The sequence below is a fragment of the Coturnix japonica genome, chromosome Z (assembly GCF_054131305.1).
Source record: "Coturnix japonica strain WE chromosome Z, WE-NBRP24, whole genome shotgun sequence".
Lineage (NCBI taxonomy): Eukaryota > Metazoa > Chordata > Aves > Galliformes > Phasianidae > Coturnix > Coturnix japonica.
This window is the reverse complement of record NC_140702.1, coordinates 47900977-47924738: the sequence shown is the minus strand read 5'-3', so window position 1 is coordinate 47924738 and position 23762 is coordinate 47900977. Positions and strand designations below refer to the sequence as shown.

At 37.2% G+C, this 23762-nt stretch overlaps 1 protein-coding gene across 7 annotated transcripts in view; it reads right to left on the bottom strand.

Annotated features, from left to right (window-relative positions):
* The window catches only part of GLIS3 (GLIS family zinc finger 3), a 138903-nt gene that overhangs the window by 78084 nt on the left and 37057 nt on the right, over positions 1–23762 (bottom strand). For all 7 annotated transcript variants that reach the window (XR_014940096.1, XM_015848920.3, XM_085530716.1 and 4 more), the window contains one exon: positions 21180–22302. Coding sequence is in view for 6 of the 7 variants with exons in the window: in XM_015848920.3 (XP_015704406.2) it covers positions 21180–22302 (1123 nt within the window). In the remaining variant the exon portion in view is untranslated. The remainder of the gene's footprint in view (positions 1–21179; positions 22303–23762) is intronic.

Below are 23762 nucleotides of genomic sequence, written 5' to 3'. Positions count from 1 at the left end.
TAATAGCATAATAGCCACTGGAATAACTGAGAAATCAATCTAACAAAGATGGACACCACGCTGTGTCTGTACTCCTGCACCCAAGCACAGCTGAAGACAGGGTCATTTGCATCAGCATTTCCTACAGTGGTTTCCAAGTCTGTGAGCATTCAGGGCCAGTACCAAGCGAGGGCAGTAGTACAGCAGTAGAAAGGTAAGATAAAATGTGGTTGTATGGCTAAACAGTTATCAGTAGTACTGGTGTCTGCTCCAATAGCTGTTATCTAAAGTAAAACTTCTGGAAGACAAATGTAACTATGCTGGGTGTTAAGGATGAACGCACCAAGATGCAGGGATATAGCTGTACTTCTGGCTCCCAGAAGAACAGGACTAATGTCATTCTATCTCCACAGCAGAATGGAAAACAAAGCAGAGAAAACAACACAGACCAAGTAGAAAAGAAGACATTAGGCTAGAACAGACTGCTTTTCTCGAGCCTGAACAAATTATTCAATGCCATAGGGCGGCAGATGTACAAATAACTTGAATACAATTGCTTTTCCTTCACAACTTGTTGACACTGACTCAACAAACACTTCAGCAGGTGCTTAACTCATGTGCCTCATTCAGGGCTGTCTCCCTGAATCCGAAGCACTGGAACATTCTTAACTATGTTTATGCTTAACTCGCACAGGAGCAAGCACATAATTATTTATGTGGGTTTCTTTCTGAATTTCAGTAGAAGTCCAGCAAAAAGCCAACGGTGCAATGGAAACACCTTAATTCCTTTATGGAATCTCCTGATATGCAGTGGTTATGCTTAGTCTCTATGCTATACACAGGACAGATATTTCCTAAGATATATTTATGAAATACAGCAGAGAAGTTTCCATTTCTTTAGGGAAGAGAAGATATAAGGTAAATTCGGGTGTTTGAATATGCATAATTATATAGAAAAGTGAAAAAAGAATAATAAGGACCAATTCACTAGCTTGTTAAACAGAAAAACTAGGTTTCTGGATAAAAATGTGACACTGCATTAAGTAAGATACACTATCAGTAATTAGAATGTCCTTATAGACAAATCAGTTCTGAGAAATGTAAACCATTAGTGGCAGTGTTTCTTTCTAGTTTAGTCTCCAGTCTACCCCTTCTCCAAACTCGCATTAATTTATCATCTTTTTAATGGGGGGATGGAGAGGAAGTATCAAGCAAGAGCCTACTCTGCAGTGTAGAATATTAAATAGATTAATTACAGAGATCACCCTGCTATTTATTTTATTTAATTTTTTAATTATTCTTTTGGGTTCAAGTATAAAAGTATTTTTAATCTCTGTCTTCTCACAGTTTTTAACATCTCGAGCAACGAACATTGTTTTGTTTTACCCTCTCAAACATCGGTCAAGACCCAACAGTTCACAAGAAAGCATTCAGTTCTCCGCTAAAATAAGCTTGGAAAAAGTCTTAAATGTTAAATGATAGTAAGAGATTGGGATGCATACTTTAAAGAGAAAAGCCTTTGTTGCCCTGAGAGTTACTTTAATTTCTTCTTTGCAAAATTAAAAAATATATACAAGCATCTATTTTTTTGTGCTGCACAATATTTTTTAAATAGTAAATTTGGTAAGACAAAGTTCTAACAGGGGGCCTGGGGTGACGGAGTCAGGAGATAATCTACTTGCTCAGCAACTGACATCAACGGCTATGTTTCAGTACTTACCAATAGCTGAAATGCACATGTGCAGCAATGTGAATATTATGAATATTTTCTTTTTTTTAATCAAAATGTTCCTTGAGCAAATAACAGTGAAGGTTATAATTTAAGCCTACACCTAAGTAGAGTATCAATGATTTGTGCAATACTATTAACTTGGCAAAATGTATGAGTTGCACAAAAGAAGTAGAAGTATTTTTATTACTAGTGTCTAATGTGTTATCAGATAAATTTGGGAATTATCCAATAGAGAAACAGTTTTCTAATTCTGTGGTTGTGCACAGCAAATATATGATTTGCAAGATACACTGCAAATCATTTTTGTATAGATAGAATCATAGAATTTCTCAGGTTGGAAAAGACTGTAAAGACCATTGAGTCTAACCGTGACCTAACCACACTACCCTAACTCTAATAATACCCAAACATCTAAATTATGTCCCTGAACACCACATCCAAACAATTTTTAAACACATTCAGTGATGGCGACTCACACCTCCCTGGGGAGCCCTTTCTGTAAAGAATTTTTTCCTGATATTCAACCTAAACCTCCCCTAGTGCAATTTGATGCCATTTCCCCTCGTCCTGTCACCTGTGAGAAGAGACCAGTCCCGCCCCATCCCTGGAGATTTTCAAGGAGAGGCTGGATAAGGCCCCGAGCAATCTGATCGAGCTGTGGATGGCCCTGTTCATTGCGGGGGAACTGAACTAGATGGCCTTCAGAGGTCCCTTCCAACTCTAAGGATTCTATTATTTCATGATTCTGATTCTTTGATTCTAGAATTCTATAAATGAAAAGTTAATTTTAAGCATCAGCCTTTACTACTTTCTTGTTCTTGGAAGATATTCCAGATAAATAAATGAACAGAAGTGGTTTTGAATATCTATTTGTAGTTCAGAAATTATAATATTTAGTCTAAATGTCCTCAGATCTACAAATAACACTATCTGAATCCTGCTCTCTTCCTGTGTGTGGATTAGCTAACCTGTACCAGCCAGAAGGAACTGGGAACTGTTGTGCAGGCTATAAACAGCTCTGGATGGGAGATGTAGCTTGTAAGACTTTAAGGGGAGACCCAGCTTTCAGAGCATCTTGTCTTCTTACCAAGTTCTAAAGTAGAACGGAGATAGAACTATTGCTCTTATCTTTAAAAATTTGTTCTGCATTCACTATGCCTATTTCTTTTTTTTCCTTTCTTCTGAGATTGCAGTTGTGCTGGCCCTTTAAACAAGGCTCACACTAAGAGAGGAAGGTTATGCTCTTCCCATACAAAAGCACACAGTACACAGAGGTCAGGGGCAAACTAGCCTGGATGCCTTTCTCAGGATGACAGTATTAATAATATTTAATTAAAAAGTATATATATGCATATTTGTCCAACTGCAAGCAGGCCTTTGACATATATTGATTAGTTATTAACGTGACTTTCTCATTCAATGATGTAATGCTTTTAGCAGCAAGGTACTTTCACACAAACAAAATAGTGATTTCAGTTGAGAAAAGTCTGGGAAGACTGGAAGTTTCAGCCAAGTCCAAAGACTGCAAAGCAAGTTCATCATCAGTGCAGGGTTAGTGTCACAAGGATGAAAAATCACTGTCTCTGGAATATATGTTGGTATTATCTTTTTGCTGGATTGATGTGGCAGAACTGGCCAGGTGAGTGGCAGTTTGCTGCTCCTCACTTTACTGGGCAGAAATCTGTAGCAGCAGCCCAAGCCAGAATCTCACCTCCACGGAATGAGTGGTTAAATACTGATTTACAGTGGCTGAGCTCCTCTGCAAAATTGTCAGCTAACTTCTGTACTTCTGCTGATATTTTGTCAGATGGTTGTATTCTTACAATTTTTTTGTATTTAATGAATACTTTAGGATGTAATAATGTTAATACTCTCCTTTCTTACACTGCAAGTACTTGCTATCACATTCATACAAAGAAACTGAAGATAAGCAATTACAAAACACTTTGGCATTCAGTGTAAGTACTTTCAAGTATCCAAAATATTGCTAAGACTTATATATTACATACAAATGCTTTAAGAATGCATATATAAATAGACTTGCAAATATTAGGTATCTGAACATTAACTTCTTCTAGGCATGTCTGAATAGACAGAAATGAAGACTACTGTAAGATTTACACAGAATAAAAGGCAATTCCTAGATTTTAAAGAGTAATGTGATCATCACCTGCCTCTTGTCTGACATCCTGAAAAACTCAGTCTACATCCAGTAATTTCTTGGGTGCAGGAAATTAAGATTTCTATGCTTTCCATATAAATTTAATGTAATCCATTAGCTTATGATTTAACTAATAAGGTAGTTTTAAAAAGGCATCATACTTAATTGTTGATATTGGGAATAAAAGAAGAAAGTTAATATAATTAATCATTTATCTAAAACATTTCCAAATTAATTTGTTTTAGAAAAGAAATGATAAATTTGACTTAAAACAAAATGAAAAGTAGAATTTCTCATGACATATTTTCTGTAATGTATTTGCTATCTAATATTGACTTACAGCACTGGATATGTGCCACAACAAAGATGTGAAAGTGTCAAAGCTCACTTTCTCACAGCAGGGCTTATTAATATTACTTCTGCCATTACTAAAGGTTGGCACTGAAAAACATAGCTGACCTTGCATACGGTACACAGAGAAAGTGGTTTGGGGTTCTGCTTTTAGAATCAAGGAGAACATAAAAAGGAAGAGATCTGTATGCCTACACTCTGCTCAGTGATACCCACTGTACAGAGTAAGTCTGAAATGCACCAGTACAAATCAACTTACTGGGACGAATGTGTTCCTGGCAATTGCAGATGTAAACATTATAGAAGCTCTGTATAAATTACTTGGCAAGAAACAGTAGTGAGGGAGAATACAGGCTGAATACTTAAACACATTTCAGGGAAGGTGCTTAATACAAATTATATACATCTCTGGGAACAGAAGTGGACTGAAACAGTGAACAGTGCTGAGAAACCATAAAGCTAGGTAAGGAAAATTAACAACTGCACTGATTCAACAATCCTATAGAAAGCTCACATTGGCAAGACCTCAAATTAACATCAAAGTGGAGTTATGACTATGAGAATCAACATTTTTAGCCCTTAATTTCAGGAATTTGTAATCATAGCATCATAGAATGGCTTTGGTTGGAAGGGACCTTAAAGCTCACGAGTTCCAACCCCCAACACGTGCAGGTTTCAGCTCACTAGATCAGGCTGTCCCGTGCCCATCCAACCTGGCCTTAAATGCCTCCTGGGACAGGGTAGTTGCTTACTTCTGAATTAACAGAATTCTCTTAGCGGCAAGTCTTACTAAGCCGTATGTCCCATGTAACTGTTTTGAGAGGAATCTTTTCCAGCAAATACAAAAACAATATGTGATTTTCCATTTAATACCAACAAGCAGAATAAATAGGCAATACATCCATCAGTGAATTATATTTACTCAATATATGTGACTTTGCAACGCAGGCAGTTAAAATGCAGAGAAGGATAATACATAATTATGTATTGCAGTTTTAGTTGGAAATAGAAAGAATGATTACACCTAAAAAAAGGCTTGACATGCAAGTATTTTGTACAGTACATGGGTAAATGAAGAAGGCCACTGTGTATACATGGAGTTCTATCAGGTGACAACACAGTATACATGATTTAAAGATGAGTATACCTCTCTGCATTGCCATCATACATACTAAACCCAAATCATGTGATTAAATGAACTGAGTGTTATCTATTACAAAGGAAGCAAGAAAACACATGGAAAAAATACCTGATGTTACGCTGCTCATAACTTGAATTAATTTGCATAGTAGGCACTGAGCCAATTTTATTCCATTTGGAAATGCTGTTTACATTAAATGGTTTAAATAGCATGGTACCCTTAATGTAAATTTAACTACTGAACCCAACAACATCATATCAGAGCTATGTATCAGTCCAAGATTGTCTAACCATAAGAGAAGTCAGTGGGTTTTTGGAAGCATTTAGACTTTCACAGCATCAAAAATCTAAACAGTCAATTACATGACCTAAAGAAAAAGCCCTGAGTAGCCCTTAGCAACAAGCTCCATGGTATCTTCAACACAATTTAACGAGTATACCTCACGATCACTTTCTCATTGAGCAATTTTTAAACACTATTTTACAGGTCAAAGTCACTTTTGAATTACCAGAGTGCAGTTTCACCCCTTTAGTAATACTAAAGTATATTAAAGTCTGTTTAAAAAGAATGTATTTATGCAAACATTACAATATTTTTGGAAGAATAAAGGAGAATCAGACATGAATACCTGTACTGACAGACTATAGGCAACTGAGCAGTTAAAGCACCTTTAAGTAACAAATACACGTATGTATGTGATTTAAGCTTCTTAACTGCTTGAGATTTTATTTTTTTCAGGAAAATTTATTTTATATCTGCGTTTGAGTAAGACTGAAAAATATTTTCCTTTCAGTTGCATTATGTAGAACTAGTAGCACAACGTTATGGTTATGGTTAAGTTCTTTGAAGTACATCTGATTAAGGCACATTTTTCACTTCACTTAGAAAAGCATTAAACTTACATTCAAGATCTGAAACCATACAAATCAGAATTAGAAAAAGGTTACTTTTTACCAGTGAGTTTAGTGAACTACACATACAAATCAACAGTGACTCCTCCTTCCAGCGGTTTTCAGGATTTTATGTCATTCTGGAAAGGATATTTTCAATTATCAATAAGTTATTTATTCAATGTTTTGAATTCCAATGAGCCTCTGGCTGAACCAGATTATGCAACAGACTGCCATTACTCTAATAATTTCTCCTTAAAAAATTCCTATCATCAAAAAGGCTTTGTCTTCTTATCTTGACGTAATATTTATTCACTTGAGAGGCTGCTGTATTGCTATGAATCACAACATTATACAGAAAGCACTGACACAAAACTACAACAGTTTCTGCTCAACAGCTCAACTCTCAATTTTACTAAAAATCTTTGTTGATGGAGCATTTCCATGTTTACCCAAATGCTAACAGGAATGGATCAATTCATATTGTATTAAAGATTTGTACTACTTAAGAAGAGTGAGATTTTTAAATATTGTGGATGTAAAAATACAAAGCTTAATTCCAGCACTTTCAGATGCTAAAAATATATTTTTCTAGACCATTGGAGCATACCACACACTGAGATCTTTATAAGCTAGTACATAAAGGCACAAGGCTGACCATTCACAAGTGGTGTTTCCCAAGTGTTGATACCGTCGTCTGTCTTGTTCAGTATCTTTACTGATGACCTGTTTCAGGGCATTGAGTGTCCTCATTAAGTTTGCACATGATGCCAAGCTGGGAGGATGTGTCGATCTGCCTGTGGACAGGAAGGCCCTACTGAGGGATCTGGTCAGGCTGAATCACTGGGCTGAGGCGAGTGGGATGAAGTTCAAGAAAGACCCAAGTGCTGGGTCCTACACTCTGGCCACAACAACCCCAAACAACACTACAGACTTGGGGCAGAGTGGCTGGAAGACTGTGTGGAACTGTGGGGCGTTGATTTATACTCAGATAACATAAGCCAGCAGCATGCCCAGGTAGCCAAGAGTGCCAATGGCATCCTGGCTCATATCAGAAATAGTGTGTCCAGCAAAAGCAGGGAAGTAGTCACCCCTCTGTACTTAGTCCTGTTGAGGTCACACCTTGAGCACTGTGTTTTGTTTTGGGCCCCTCAATATAAGAAAAACAACGAGGCCCTGGAGCATGTTGAGAGAAGAGCAGTAAAGCTGGTGAAGGGTCTGGAGCACAAACTTTATCACAAGCAGCTGAGGAAACTGAGATTATTTAGTCTGGAGAGGACAAAGCTCAGGGGAGATCTTAAAGCTCTTCACAACTGCCTGAAAGGAAGTGAGGTGGGAGTTGGTCTCTTCTCCCATGTAACTAGCTATAGGACTAGAGGGAACAGACTCAAGTTGTCACAAGGGAGCTTCAGGTTGGATGCCAGGAAAAACTTCTCCTCCAAAAGAGTTATCGGGTGCTAGAACAGGTTGTCCAGGGAACTGGTAGAGGCACTGTCCCTGGAGGTGTTCAATAAATGTTTAGATGCTGTATGTAGGTGTGTGGTTTAGTGGAGAAATACTGATGTTAGGTTGACAGTTGGATCTTGGAGGTGATTACCAGCATTGGTGATCCTATCATTCTGTGAAGACGCATTTGCTAAGAACACCCAAATTTTTATTATGTTTTTAGTGTATGTTTCTAATTTGACCTAGTAGGCTAATTTGCATTGCAAATTTTCATGTGCTGTCTACTCTTGTGCATGTATGACTGCATAGGCACCTCTATGGAAATCTCCCATTAGTCAACAACACCTGGGCTTCCTTGTCACTTATTTAACCAGGCCTTGATAGCAGCGAAGAATACTGTAGCCAAACACTACACGGTTTTTTTGTTTATTTGTTTGTTTTATAACAGTTGTCAGTTTGACACTGTTCAAGATCCCTCTTAGAGTGGGGAATTTTCGGCTAGGGCAACAGGTCAACCTTTTCATGTACTCCATGAAATTAAAGAGGTGCTTGTGAAGTTAGTTAGTCAGTTAGTTTTTTTATTATCATGACAGTAAATGTTTTCACAAACCTAACTGAAAAAATAATTTTGAAATACAGTATAACATGGGAAATAGGTTACATGAAGTGTCACCAGATGGCACTGTAACCTAGTCTTCAATTTTTTTCTTTTATGTTTATTGATAATGTTTTAGCCTTAAAGAATGCATAACCAATTTTTATTGTTCTTTTAATTATGAGACGGTGCACAGAGGAAGGTATTGCAGACAGTAGCCTTGTTACTGTCTGGGGAACAAAGTCTCTCTCAGAGAATTAAGAGAATTAGAATCAGAGAATTAAGCAACAGCAGAGAGAGACTGCATGACTCTGGAGCGCAAACTTTCTTCTGCTTACAGATTATTCAATGTAGCTGTGGTTATGAGAATTCTCTGAGCTTACTGAGGACCATAAACCTATTCCTGAGTCTTTCCAGAGGGAATACTGCTGTTTTCCAGGGACACAATCTTGACAACAAGTTGAGATAACATACCAATGCAACTTTAATATCAATGCATCTTATCTATATGAATGAAACTTCAAAATAAGTACACACAGCCTATCCTTCCAGCTGTCTCTCAAGAGAAACAACAGTATTCCTTTCATTATGAATACAAAATGCTAAGTGACAGGGAAGTTATGTGCTGGAAATTCATTTAATTTTATTAAATGTATGAAGGTATACAATAAAACTTACTGTAGTCTCAAAGTTGTGCTGCCATTCAATGCACAAGCAATAATGTACTTTATAAAATGGATTCTGAAAATACTGTATCCAGTTCCTTGCATCATTTGCAGACTATGTCCTAAATTATTCTGTTTATACAGACAGAAAATTCCACGCTAAATATGTTCAATCAGATGGTACAATGACAATATTTCAGAAAATTCAGAATTTTTGTTAAGCAACGTTCATTCCTGTTTTAACATCTCATAACCGTGAATCAGAAGCACTGGAGAGAAAAATATCAGTGAAATCCTACCCAAGTACAGTCAGCTACTTGCACCTTGCATTTCAACATCTTTGCATAGTGGACTGCTCAGAGACTCCTAGCAGATCACATTTGGAAAACTGTTTTTTTAAATCCAAGCAAATATATGCAGTAATGAAAATGATTTCCCTGCATGCAGAAGAAAAGAGAAAAACGCCTGAACTAGTAATAAGATTGGCTGGGCTTGGCTAGTCCTGCAAAGATGATATGCTCTTGTTTGGTCAGCAAGTATCACAATAGACACCTTGCGAAGATGCAGCAAAGTAATTATTTTCTTGCGTAGTTGGTTGCCAGGATCAAACTGCAATTTAAAAATGGAATTGGTTGCCAGCACCAACTGATTAACCTACTACACAGATTTTCCAGTATTTTCCACAACACATTATGTAATAAATTAAATTAAGATGCCACTAAGTTTGTTCTTGAAATAAAAAGAACAAGAAGATTAAAAAATGAGATACCTAACAAATAGAAAATTGAAACTTCTGATAAATATGGCCTCTATAAAGACAAGCCTTCAACCACTAGTCTCCTGAAAAACATCACATAAAAGCACTATCTTATTCCCTCTGATGGAAGGTTATTCTACATGCTTCAGATTTATTACAAAAATTCTAAATCTTCTGACAGTCCTCTTAAAGACTGTGCCCTGGAGTATAAGGAATAACTCTTCGCATTAGAAATACTCACAGGACAGCGATAAGTGCCCCTAGGATACATCAGGTCACAATGCTTAGCTGATTAACATTGATCACCAGTGATCTACATTTAAGTAGTGCTGTTGTCAATTGAGGAGTCAGCTGTAGCAAAACACACTCAGTAAAACCCATTTGTATCTGATGCAATAATTAGAAATTTAGCTACTTAATTAGAATTGAAGTAACTGTGAGACTTTTCATCTATCATTCTAATTCCACAGAAGATGAAATCAAGTCAGGATGGAACAACAGAGATTACAGTTATAATACCTTAAAAAGAGACTAGAATAAGTCTCAAACTAGTTGTTTACTTTGTTACTAGTGTTTCTCATCATAAGCTCAGAAATACTATCTGAAAGTAGCTGTGATTTTATTTTATTTTTTTCATTTAAAAACCTAAGTCTACAGCTACACAAATTATGAATTAAATGATGCAGTAGATCTATTTTACAAATTTTTGTTGCCATTCTTTGAAGGAACCTGAATTCACCCTTCCTCTTCTTCCTCCATTAAACAGTTAAGTATTTTTATTGTATTTGGTCTTCTACCCGCAACACGTTTATGTATATAGCACACTGCGAATGCACAAACCTATGCAAACAGTCTGAGAGAATGGATGAGGCAGATGTTCATTGAAGTTCCATCTCTCCCCTTTGACTAGGCACTTAGGAGATTGCAGAACACTGTAGTAAAGCATGATTTTCAAACATCCGAACAATTTGAGGCCAATACGAAAGTTAGATTGAAAACTTAGAATGTATTAAGAAGATCTTTTATCTATCCCAGAGAGAGAATCAATTACAAAATGCTATATGGCAATGTCCCTTTTTAAATTAAGAACAGATCAGTCGCAATGACATGATCAAGATGTAACTAGCCACAGCTGTGCTGTGATGAATTAATTTTCCAGGAGAAGAAAAGTAAGACTATGTAGCCAAAAGAGTAGCCTGGAACAACAGGATACAGACCCTAGAATACAGCACCTAGAATACAGCTTCTTGTTCACCACTCAGTCCTTTCCTGCTAGCATCAGTATTTATCCTCCCTTGGACAGCAATCACTAGCCCAGAATGTTCTGCTCAAGTTATTGCTTTTTGAATGTTTGCTTAGGGTCTGTAGAGGTACTCACTCCAGCTCAGATCCAAATGTATAGCACAGGTATCTCTGATTGGTGGTCTCAGCCACAAGGCACTGGATGTTCTTGATACAAATTTTGAAACACTGCTCTTCTTGGCCCTTTTGATCTTGGCAGTGATTCATCCTGACCATCTGTCTGACTTTTGCCTAAAAAGACTTTTGCCACTAAACTGACTGCCTACTGCCTCTGGGGTCTTTCCAGATATTTAAAGTATTTTAATTTTAGTGACAATATTGTAATCGAACCTTATTTTTTACTGGAAAAAAAACCTGCAGTTTTCTATCAGCTCCCCTGAACTCAAAAGCACCTGAGTTAATTCTGCATAAATCTAAATCTGTAAGACAACAAGAATAAACAATAAAGTTTGTTGATGTATCTACACAGCAGTGCATGAAAAAATATTGTTTCTTGCTGAATTCTACTTTCCTCTGTATTCTGACATTTTTTATTAGAGCCACCTGATGTTTGTGTAGATAAATACTACTGCAAAAAGTCTTTGAAGTGCAAAATAAAGTCAATTATATTATAGAAGCACATGGCAGTCTGATCTATGAGATATGTGGATGTCAGTTTGGTAAAACACAGAGTTTAAAAAGAAACAGAGATCACTAGAACTGGGAACTGCCTCTCACTGGAAACAGAATTCGTATGTGGAGCACATCATCCAGCTGCAAAAGATCTTTGACTTTGAAGAAATGATGCATTGAATGATATGTGTCCTGACATAGTTGTAAGGTTGTTTTCAACTAATGGTATACTTAAGGGGAAGAACATCAGCTGCTGATGTTCCTTGGTTCTTTCAATAAGAACCAGACTTTAACCTGATGGATAGACATTCTTACCATTCTGTATAGTGCTTGGAACTATTTCTGATACTTCAGTGTTTTTAATGGGCAAGTGACTGTTGCTAACAAGTGCCTTTCCTTTAGGGTACCAGACAGATCACACATCTTACACAGCTTTTCAGGAGGGACAGAAACACAGAGTCATTGAGACTGGAAAACAGCCTTCGAGCTAAGCCCAGTCATCAACTTGACATACCAAGACCCATCACTAAATGATGACCCTTAGTGCCACATCCACACATTGCTTAAACATCTGAACATATGAGAACTTCACCACTTCCCCGGGCAGCCATGTCCAATGCTTGACCATTCTCTCTGTGCAGAATGTTTTCTAAATATCCGAACTTCCCCTGGAGCAACTTGAAGCCATTTCCTTTTGTCCTATTAGACACAATTAAATATTCATTTTCATTTCTAAGCTGTTTGAAACAGCTTAAAAACTCCAAATGCTTAAATTGCTATGTCCTGCCCCAGCTAAAAACCCTTATTATTCCTTATGGCCCATCTTTCAGGCTGCTCCATCCTGTTGCAGGTCACAGGCAGCAACTGTCTGGAGCTGAGTACCATCTTCCCAAATCATCTTGCTGCAAAGAGCTGAGCAGTTCACAATGTGCATCTCAAAGACTTCAGATTGCTGACTTACCTAACTAGATTCCTGTTTGTGAGTCAGAACAGTTCAGCTTGAGAGCCACCATAATTAAGCTGACATGCCATTCAGTGATCTTATTCACAGATAACAATTACTGGAAAACAGAAATATGATTCAAACAAATGAAGAAGTATGAATGTTTTCCATGAGCAAGATAAGTGCACTTTAAAGCAGAGTAATGTAATAAATTGTTTTATCAGCTATGTCTCTTTAATCACAACAAAAAGTAGTTTGTACCTGGACAGAACATCTGGCAAAAGAATCAGGCAAACAAATTGCTTTCAGAGAGAGCAATTAAGTCAGTAAACTGATTGCAAATACCTGCCTTTACATTTCTTTCAACAGACATAATACAATTCAGGCATACCTTTGGATAATGTCAGAAATCACTACTGCCTCAGCATCACCTGTGTTTCACAGTTACTATTAGTGAGGAAAAGCCACTGAACTTGTTCTGCTGTCATTCATAGTAATGGTCTCCTGCCCAGTGTAAGAAATCAGTTTTGTTTTCTGTTTGAGAGGTCATTGGTCTTTGAAACACAGAGGTATCTTTTCTATTTATAAGTGCATTTTAAAAGATTAACATATAATGGATTTGTACAGCAACACTTTGAAAGCTTTCACAGTTAAGAAATAATGTTTTTGTATCGCTGATAGCATGTTTAAGAAAAACTAAAATTAAAAAAAAAAAGAGAGAGAGAGAAAATCTTAATAAACTATTAAGAAGTATTTATTATGAAAAAATCAATATTTGGTCAAGCAATAACAATCATTTCTATTAGAAAAGCCAAACTAGAGGAAAGCATTTTCTCTTCTGTCATTTTGGCATTATTTAAAATGTACAGCTCCAGTTGTCAACTGGAATTTCAATGCAAGCTTAGTGAGGTGAGATTCTTGTTTAAAGTTCTTGTACAGTCAGCTTTGGTTATTCTTACAGGATATGGAAATACTTGAGATTTGGTTTCTGTTCTAATATTTATTAATTATCCAAGTTTCCCAAAAGAAATCTGTTATTTCTGTGGAACAATTTGTGTCTTGAATCTTGTCTATTTCTAGTGCCTGAAAACTGTATTACTTTTCAATACACCTCTAGCAATCTAATTAATGTTCTGTCATCCATATGCAAGATGATGCAATTATTCAAACACAGAAGAGTCTGTGCTTTTCTTTAAATACTGGTACTCTGAAATATCACCATATAAACCAAAGGGCATCCACACTAAGGTTGGTGTATTTTTATTACCACAAACAAAGAAGGCCATATATTTGTCCAGCAGCTGAGTCTTAGGAAGATGTAACGAGCATGTTTTACACAGTAGATATTTCATAGCAAAGAAATTTGAGCTTTCCTAAAAGTTAGTTCTCAAATTTCAGCATGCCCATTTATATACACCTTGTGAAGCAAATAAAAACAGAACAGATTTTAAGCAGCTTTTTAACTAAGAATGTGATTTGAAATTTTCTTATGACTCTGATATATACATTTGTATGGAAAGACAAGGAAGACAAGCTTCACATTTCCTGGGAGGGATCCACCGTGATATAGGTGTATGCATGCATCTCATTAACTTTTTTTTGGAATAAAATACACCTGACCACTTGAATACTGTTGTTAAGTTGTTCCAATGCTAATGTCCTTTGACCTCAGGAAGTCATATTACAAGGATGGTCAAGTATTTCCTTGTGAACTCAAAATATTCAAAGCAAATATATAAATAAATACAATAAATACTACACACTGTGTCCAGTCCTTACCAGGGACAGATGTGTTATAGCTTTCCCAAAACTTGTACATCTTTTCTACAAAGGTTGAAAACTTTATGTGCAACTTTAAGTAACACTTTTAAATAATGCTCTTCATAAACATTTGCTTTTTAAGTCAAGACTGGGGATGAGGGTGTCATGGCAGTGACTCAATGTTTTGTCAGGCTATGGCCTTGAAAAACTTAATTTACTACACATTTATAAAATAGACAACAAATTTTCTGGGAGTCGACTCAAAACACTGTTCTTTGTAAAGATTTTAATCAACTTAAAAAGAAAGGCCTTTCTGTTAATAAATTAGACCAACAATTCATTAAAAGAAATTACATTTGGTTTCAGCTTTTAACTTTAAAAGGAAAACATTCAGTTTCTGGAAAGCCCATTCAAGAGGCAAGCCAAAATCCTGAGTGAATTGATACAAGGATTAACATAAGCATCTCGCTAAAAGCTGGAAGAGATCAAGCTGTTTACTTCAATGCACTCTTACCATCCAGGGAGTTTTTTAGAAAGAAATTTCTCTTTCTTTTTAGAAAAAAAGTTTTTCAATAATAATGAAAACTCCTGGAATACATAATATCGTATCTTAAATATATACCCACATTAGTCAGACTGTAAACATTTATTGTGCCTTTCCCAGTAGTTACTCTACATATGAAACAGAATAATTAAATGTATGGGTTGTTTTTGTTTGTTTGTTTGTTTTTATTTTTGAGAACTTAGTATAGATGGCCCTTGCTGTTGATATGGCTTACTTCACTAGTTCACTTAAGCTCTCAGGATCACTTATTTATCTGTATAGTCTCACACAGGTAAGCTTAATCTGCCTTAAATTTGACATTGCTGATGCAATCTAGGATAGATCCAAGTGCCACAGATCCATAGTTGGTGCTATGGACTGCTTCCACCTCACAGAATTTTGCAAGGATCATGATGAGAAACCTTCAGTGCATGCAAATAATGCTAACTGACTTAATCCTAGTTATAAAGATTGAAAATTGAGAAGTAATTGGAAAGCAATTCCAAATTTGAAGGTAAGCATACAGCAAAATTGCCAAAGCTGATCCAGCTCTATAAATATCTAAGCTGTTGGGGGCAAAGTGACAAGGCCAGACTCTTTTCAGCAGTGTGTGGAGAACACACACTGCTGAAAGGGGAATCAGACAGAAACTGGAGCATAGGAAGTTCCATGCAAATGTGAACAAGAATTCCTTTGTGGTGAGGGTGACAGAGCACTGGAACAGGCTGCCCAGGTGGGTTGTGGAGTCTCCTTCTCTGGAGATATTCAAGACCCAATTGGACACCTACCTGTGCGACCTGGTGTAGGGAAACTGCTTTGGCAGGGGGGTTGGACTCAATGATCTCTGGAGGTTTCTTCCAACCCCTACAATTCTGTGATTCTATGATTTTGTGATTATCAAGAATGATGTAATGCCTGCCAGCTTGATTTTCTTCTATACCCATTTCCTTTCTCCCCTTCCCCAGCAAAACACAGCAGCAGCAAGAAACTCCTCATGCAGGTGGTTGGCTAAGATACATCACAGCATCTGTTTCCAGTCTCTGCGACCAGCACTGTCTGTAATAGAAATATTCTCTGACTGTACTCTGCCAGACACCTTCTCTATAGTCACATCTAAGCCTTAATTCCCCCACTACATCTAAAAAAAAAGAGAACATGCATCTGCTTCACCCTACTGCAACCCTTCTCTGTATGCTGTAAGCCATTATAAGTTGCACCTTCTCTGTTATATTGCAGTATCTTGAATGAAGAAGCAGTATTGATATAGATCAAGATCAAGATCAGGATGGAGAGAAACATCACCTACTAGGTCTTCTCATTTTCTGGAAGTATAAATAGAGTACAGTTTAGGCTCACACTCCTTCCCTCATAAAGACGTTTTTTCCTGCAGCAACCTCTCATAGCCATTCATCCTTTTCAAGGCAGTTTGCTTTCATCTTTAGTTCCTCTTCAAAAGATCCCCACATCTTGAGCTGAAACTGTGTCAGAACTTTACAAACATGGACATCTCCAAGGGTTGGAAGAACACTGTTCTCCTTCCTAGAAACAATGAAGGATTCTCTTTATTCAATTCACTTCAGCCTATATCTCCCTCTGCTTCACAAACTAATGAGGTATATCGTTTCCTTATTGACCAGATGCCATTTCAGCCAGAAGTAGTGAAGGATCTGTCACCAGCACAATACAATGTAAACAATAACTACAGTAACACTGAGCATTATCTTGTCTGCAAGAACCTATGGTGACAGATTCAGGTACCCATTTCACCTTACTTCATGCATAAAAAGAATCCCCCAAGACCTACCCAGATGAAAGAAGTCTAAGAATCTGTCAAGCTGTCCCTTTCTGCTAGCCTCTAAATCTTGCAGAAACTACCTTCAGTATATGACCACTATGCATATGGCATGCATGAACATCAAACAAATGAAAAAATGAACTCTGAAGCTTTCCACTTGTTCAGGTATGAAGATGTATTTCCAAAGAGGTCTTAATCAAGAATCAATTTTTCAAGATGTGAGATTATGTAGGTTCAGGACTTGAGATCACTGTTGCATTCATTGGCCCTTCTGCAGACAGCAGAATTCTGTCATCAGAGGAAACATCACCTCTCACAAAAAAAGCACAACAGATGAAATTTTGAGAACCTAACTGCAATTATAATACACTGACAATCTTGCAGATTGCACTCTTGATTGGAACAAAACTCTCTACTAACTCACTGAAATGCCATGTCCCCAGCACATGCTCCACAGATATTGATATAACTGAGTTTAACATTCTGAGTTTAAATGGTAACATGCTTGTACATTTTCAATCATTGCTTAGACAGCTATCTCATGCTTAATCTACATGTCTCTTTCCTTGATAAATTATTCCAAAATGGATGTGTTCCACTGGTGAAAAAGGAAAACCAGCACCACAGCTTAGCAGCTTATATCCTTAACAAGCACCATGGATTCAGATCATGTTTGCCCAGACAGTCAAAAAACAGGAGTCCTAGCCAGTCAGTCAGAGCTCAGCAGCCTTGTTTCACAGCAGCAGCTTGTTTCAAAAGAAGTACTCTCAGTAATCTCAGCAGTTTCAACAAATATATTTCTTAATTCAGTTTACATACATCCCACTCCTCTAAACAAAGCAGACTTCTCCTACCAACTTATCTAACAGATTACCATCAAATACTTAAAACAAGGTTTGACAAGTGTGTCTGATCACTTGAAAACTGTAAGATCACAGAAGTGAAACTCTGTCATACCAATTATGTAAAGCCATTGAAAAGAAATCCATGCATTTTTGCAAGCAGGCAAAGCAGGCTTTTCACAGAACAAAAGGAGCCTTGTCTTTTTCCATTATGTGATGAATCCTAATTAGAATCAATGATTTTTTACTGTTGGCCCAGATATGCTTGTTTACATAACTGTAACTTCTTAAAACAGAAATCTGAATGTTAGTAGGAAAATACATCCACTGGTACCATAGACCTTGAAGAAAAATACTGGCATTGCATGATGCTTACCTCTGATCATTCTTGGAGGCAACTCTGCAAATATTAAATAGTAAACAATATATAAAAGAGTGAAGGAAATTTAGTTTTAACATATTTATAGAAAGAATCAAAGAGCAGCCATTAAGGCACACTGTCATCTCTTCCTTGAGCTCGTGTCAGTTCATGACCAATAGAAAGCATTCAAAGAGAGGAAAAAGAGGGAAAGTAATTATTTATAACATCTCCTTGTATCAGGCACACATAACATTTTATCATTTCTTGCAGAAACAGCACTTGAAAAGGAATTTTTATTACAGTTACGTCTCTTGAAATGATTTACTTGTGATGTTGAACTTTGTAATGATGCATGTTAGGTCTCCACAGATGAATGCTCATGGAATAAGGTTGCTATATATCCTTAAAAAGTGGTTGGAAAGCACCAAATGAAACTCAAAACTGTCTTCAAGAGACAAGAGAAACAATAATTCAGAGAATATAAAGACGATATCAAAAAGCAACTGCCATATGGCTGTTCCAGTGTTTAACAAGCTCAGAGGTACTTAGCAGTGCTGACTGAGTCCCTCGGCAGCTCTAGACAAAATAGTCATGGATCTTCAACAGCTCCTCTTCCCAAACTTCCCTCTCATTTAGCTCATTAACCTGCAAACTAAGATAGTTCTCCTACAATAACCACCTGCAGAAAGACTTCTCTGTTTCAAAGCAGGCATGCTCAGAATAGTATCTTCAGCAGCTATTTAAGCACTGTTAACACAAGATCAACAGCAATTCCAGAACTGTAAAAAAGGACTCCACTGCACTGGCTGAACTGGTAACACCCTGGACCAAGAAGCCTCTCTGTATGGAGAGACTACTATGACTACGTTCTGGACAGTGCTTAATCCAAGTCCTTTGGAAACCTACCATGCAATTTATCTGTACCTTTAAAAATGCACAAGCTTCAAATATCTCCACAAAGCCACCTCAGGTAATCAAGACAAATGCAATGAAACAGAACTGCTTCAGAGATCAAAGCAATTCAAGACGATTCTTGTATTCCTTGTATTCTTCAGACTATTGTGGCTGAAGATTTAGATTTATGTATAAAAAATGCATTCAAGATGTGTCAGTGAAATCAGTGGAATTGCTGAGGAATCATTCCTGGCTGCAGGATTCTGCTTGAAAAACCCTCCCTGAAATCTGGGACACAATTGCTATGCAACTGAAAGGCTGGATGACCTGGGACTGTTCAGCCAAGAGAAGAGAAGACTCAGAGGGGATCTGATTAATGTTTATAAATATCTTAAGCATAGGAGTGAAGGGGACATGGCCAACCTCTTTTCAGTGGTCTGTGGGGACAGGACAAGGGGAAATGGCCATAAACCAGAGGACAGGAAGTTCCACAGCAATATGTGAAGGAACTATTTCACAGTGAAGGTGATGGAGCACTGGAACAGGATGCCCAGGGAGGTTATGGATTCTCCTTCTCTGGAGATATTCAAGACCCACCTGGATGCCTACCTGTGCAGCCTGCCTTAGGGGGACCTGCTTTGCAGGGGGGCTGGACTCAGTGGTCTCTGGAAGTCCCTTCCAAACCCTACAATTCTGTGATTCTGTAATTCTGTGCGGTTCGCTCTGTAAAAACTCACAGGACCAAACCCTCTGCTTGATCCCTTTACATATTGCTACTGACATCCTCCTATGTAGGAGTAAAAACACTAAACAAAACTTGAGTGTTGAAAAACATAAATCATAGAATACCTTAATATCTCTAAACACTTCAGAATATATCTGCTTTTTCTCTCTCTAGGCTTTTAATAATTGCAAACAGATGCACAAACAAGTTTGCGGCATTTTTCCATCTCTTATTTATTCACTATAAGTAACCCAATGACTATTCTATAACAAACATTTCTCAGCATTCTAAAGCCCATACTGTCACATAACCCATCAGACTTGGGTGTCTGCAAAGTTCTCCATAGCGTGTTAGAAGCATTAATTAAACCTCTAATCCTCGGGAAATCAGTGTCAAGCACCTGAATAAAAACTGTCAGTGTGTCTACCACTGCTTTAAAACCACACTTTCTTTCTAAAGAAGAAACATAGCAATGCACAATATAGTCATTATAACTGTCTGTCTGTCCTTCTCACTTTCATTCCTCTATATAAATTTTCTAACAGAATCATGTTTTCCATGAATGGCTTCTGTTTGTTACTGCTGTGACTATATCTCAACCTGTGTTTCCTGTTTTCCCATCAGATACCATCAGGCTTTTGTATCAGCAAATTGAAAACTTCATAATTTATTTACTGTTCCTGATAAATTCAGCTACTAACCAACCAGAGATGTCTGAAAATGCAGAACAGAAGTTACACAAAGGAATGTTACAGCTTTGCAAGTAACCCAATTTCTTCAGTACTTCACACAAACTTTCTCTAAAACCACATCCTTGGTGCTGTCACTCAGTTTTGATTTCAGATAATTTTCCCTTTCTTCAGTGTTCTTTCACCATTCCTGCCCTCATTTTTCATACTGCTGTCTCTTCTCACTCATCTGTAAATGTCTTTCTCTGATGTTTTTTTTTTATGTGCTACTGCCTTGAAAAACTATTTTATCAACTCCTAATAAGTACTTTTTCTCCCTTTCTCTCTTCTCATAAATCTGACAAAGAACACCTGAGGAAGAATTGAAATTAGTGGTAAATTCTGATCAAATATGTCCCAAGAAAAGAAAAAAACCATATTTTAGATATTTTTAAAAAGAGATTTGAGAGTAGAGAACCCGAATTCAAGCTCTGGTCTACAACACTGCCTCATCCTTTAAATTTAAGAGTGAAGACTGAGATGATAGCTCCTCTCTAAAGACAGGCACTTTAAAATTAGAAAAATTATATTTAAAAAATCCTCTACTTAATTTATAAGCAAACCTCTAGAATAAGTCAGAAATCACAAAAATGAAACAGTCAAAGAGACAAACAGAAATTTACATTTCAGAACTTTACATTTCATAGCAATTTTTTTCTTTTTTTATTTTTTCTCAAGTAAGTAACAATCAGTAGTTATTCCTCAAAAAATATATAAATTCATTTTTTCCTTAGGAAAAAAAAATAATAATAATTGTCAAACATTATCTGTCAGCACACATCAATTTAAAGAATACTTTCCTTTTCTACCTAAATGGAAATATGGAACAGACCCTTATTCATACAGATTACCTAAAAATCCCCACAGCATTACCTAGAAGAAGCAGAATTAAACCTTCTGAGCATTCTTGTAAGTAATTGTCTTTTAAGGGTAAGAGAGGAAGAATTCAGACTTACTGTGCATTTGTTCGGCTTCTCTCCTGAGTGAACTCTCATGTGAATCAGCAGTTTATACCTTGCATTGAATGGCTTGAGCCTTCTTGGACAGCCCGCCCAGAAGCACGTGAAGTCTTCTCCCTTCCTCTGGTCTATATGAATCTTCTCAATGTGTCGCACAAGTTCCTCTTGCTGGTCATATAGCATGTTACAATCAATCCAACGACAGCCGTGCTTGCCATTAAAGTCATCCAGGTCTCCATCTTCTTCAGGCTGTGGGTCTGGAGCAGAAGGAGGCACGGGCAGAGAGTGCATATGAGGGAGGCTGTGAGGAAGCTGGTGCTGGTGAGCATGGTATGGTGGTGGTGGCCCTTGTGGAGTAGGTGGCAGCAGTGGGGTTGGAGGAGGCATATCAATAGTGTGACCTGAGAAGTCATCCAGTTGTTCATTTTTCAGGACACCCACTGCTTGGCTGTCCATGGGAAACATGCCCTGCTGGATCACCATGTTAGTCATCATATCTGTCTGCAGGCTGATTTGCTCCAGCTGCTGCATTCGCTGGTACTCACCAGCCCCATTCTCAATAAACTCTGGGATGGTAATGTTGCAATTAGCCATGAGAAGGCCTTTCTGGTAAGCTGGGACAGGGCAGTTTTGGGGTATACAGCTGCCTCTCACTCCCAGAAAATGCCCATAGACCTCAGGCTGTGGGGAAACATTACATGGTGAAGTCCTGGAGCTGTTGATGTAAGCCACTAAAGAAGTAGGGGACGTACGAATGATTGTATTGAAGTCAATCCCAATGCCATCGGACAGAGGAGACAGAGAGAGTGCTTTCTTTTTGGAGCGGGTAGATTGAGACTGGGAAGATGAATTACAAGCACTAGGATTAGGGGAGTGGCTATTTTCCATGCCAAGTATGTAGGATGGTAATGGGCTAGATACACAGTTACTGGACACAGATGTTGCAGGTGGAAAATTTAATAAGTCCCCCAGCACACTGCCATTTCGTAAACCTTGATCAGGTGGAGGAGAGTGAAGTATCCCATACTCATGTGACCACTCTTGCTTAACAGTCAAAGTGAACTGACTTTCTGACAAGCCTGATGTTGTAGAGTCCAGAGTCTTGTGTGAAAACAGTGACCTGAAACAAAGGCATAATAAAAAAAAGTAAGCAATTATACTCTTGAATAGTACAAATTTAATGTGTGTGTACTGCTGTAGAGTAGTTCTTCCATCTTCATACACACTTAAAACTAAAAAAAAAGTAACGTATAAGTTCTTCCTAACTTCAAGTGCTTGCATTTTTGCATTCTCCATTAATGTAAAAGGAGGTATACACAGTTAGTGTACATGTAAAACTTAACTTTAAAACTTAAATTTTTTTGAAAAGTTCATGTAAGTGTAAATGGGTTTTAGCTTCTGAAGACAAAGCACTATGCTCTTGCCTTGTATGAAGCTTGCTGATTTGAGATGTCTATTATTTTTTGCTAGCAAGGAAGGGGAAGAAAACTTAATAAAGAATAACTGCCTAACCTTTATGACTTTGCCAATTGTAATTTATATAAATATTAATATATACAGAAATAAATAATGATTATATAGATTATATCTAACTTTAGGAAGCAAACAAAATGCATTAATAATGTAGAAGAACGAGCTATATATACCTGACCCCAAAACACTAGAGGATGACCCTGAGCCTCCACTTCTGCTTTTTACAAGAGGGTACAAGTGCGGCATCCTGTCCACCTGCAGGGTAGATCACAATTTATTTTTTTTTAACATCTCGGCTGCCCAGACTGACGCACAGGGTACTGAATGAACTATCTTCTGTTGTTTAATTTGTTTAAAAGCTTGTTGTTGCTCAGGCATTCATGTGAAATTATTCTTCTTCCAGGCCACTTAATAGAAAGAGCTTATAGTCAGAATGTAATCTGGAATATGAATTCTCCAAAAATCCATAATGCCTAAGAAAGGTTGTGCTTCATTTTATTTTTCTAGCTGGGAGAAACAAATCTGCTGTCTTACAGATCACATCCATAGCGATCTGATGACATCCAACATAACTGACTCCTCTGAAAAGGGGTGTGGGAAAGTCAAAAAAAGATGAAGATTTTTTCTCTTTTGGTGTATATACAAAAGTATGATATTAATTGTAGTAAACTACAGTTTAGTAAACTTTGCCTTCTCATGCCTGTCAGTAAAAATAAAGACAAGTAATTTTGTTTTGAGTCAATTCAACCCACAGTCTGTTTTAGACTGAACTACTACAGCACAGGTCATGATGCATCCTGAAAAGCACAATGTAGAGAAGGTTCTTAGCCTGTAACAGATTATGAAGTTAGTTTAAGCAGCCAGCTTAGGCAAACACAGTTTAATGCTAAAACAATTTTTAAAAGTGTTTACACAATCTTTGAATTAAAATCTAACTTGAAACTTGTTTTGCCCTAAATTGAGAGGAAAATTGCTGAAATAGACATTCTTTGTATGACAAACTGATTTTATAGTCTTCATTGATAAATCATTAAAAGACACTCTAGAAACACTAGAACCTGAAATCTGCCAGAGTTTCAACTTCAGGTCACCCTTAGTAAATGTTTC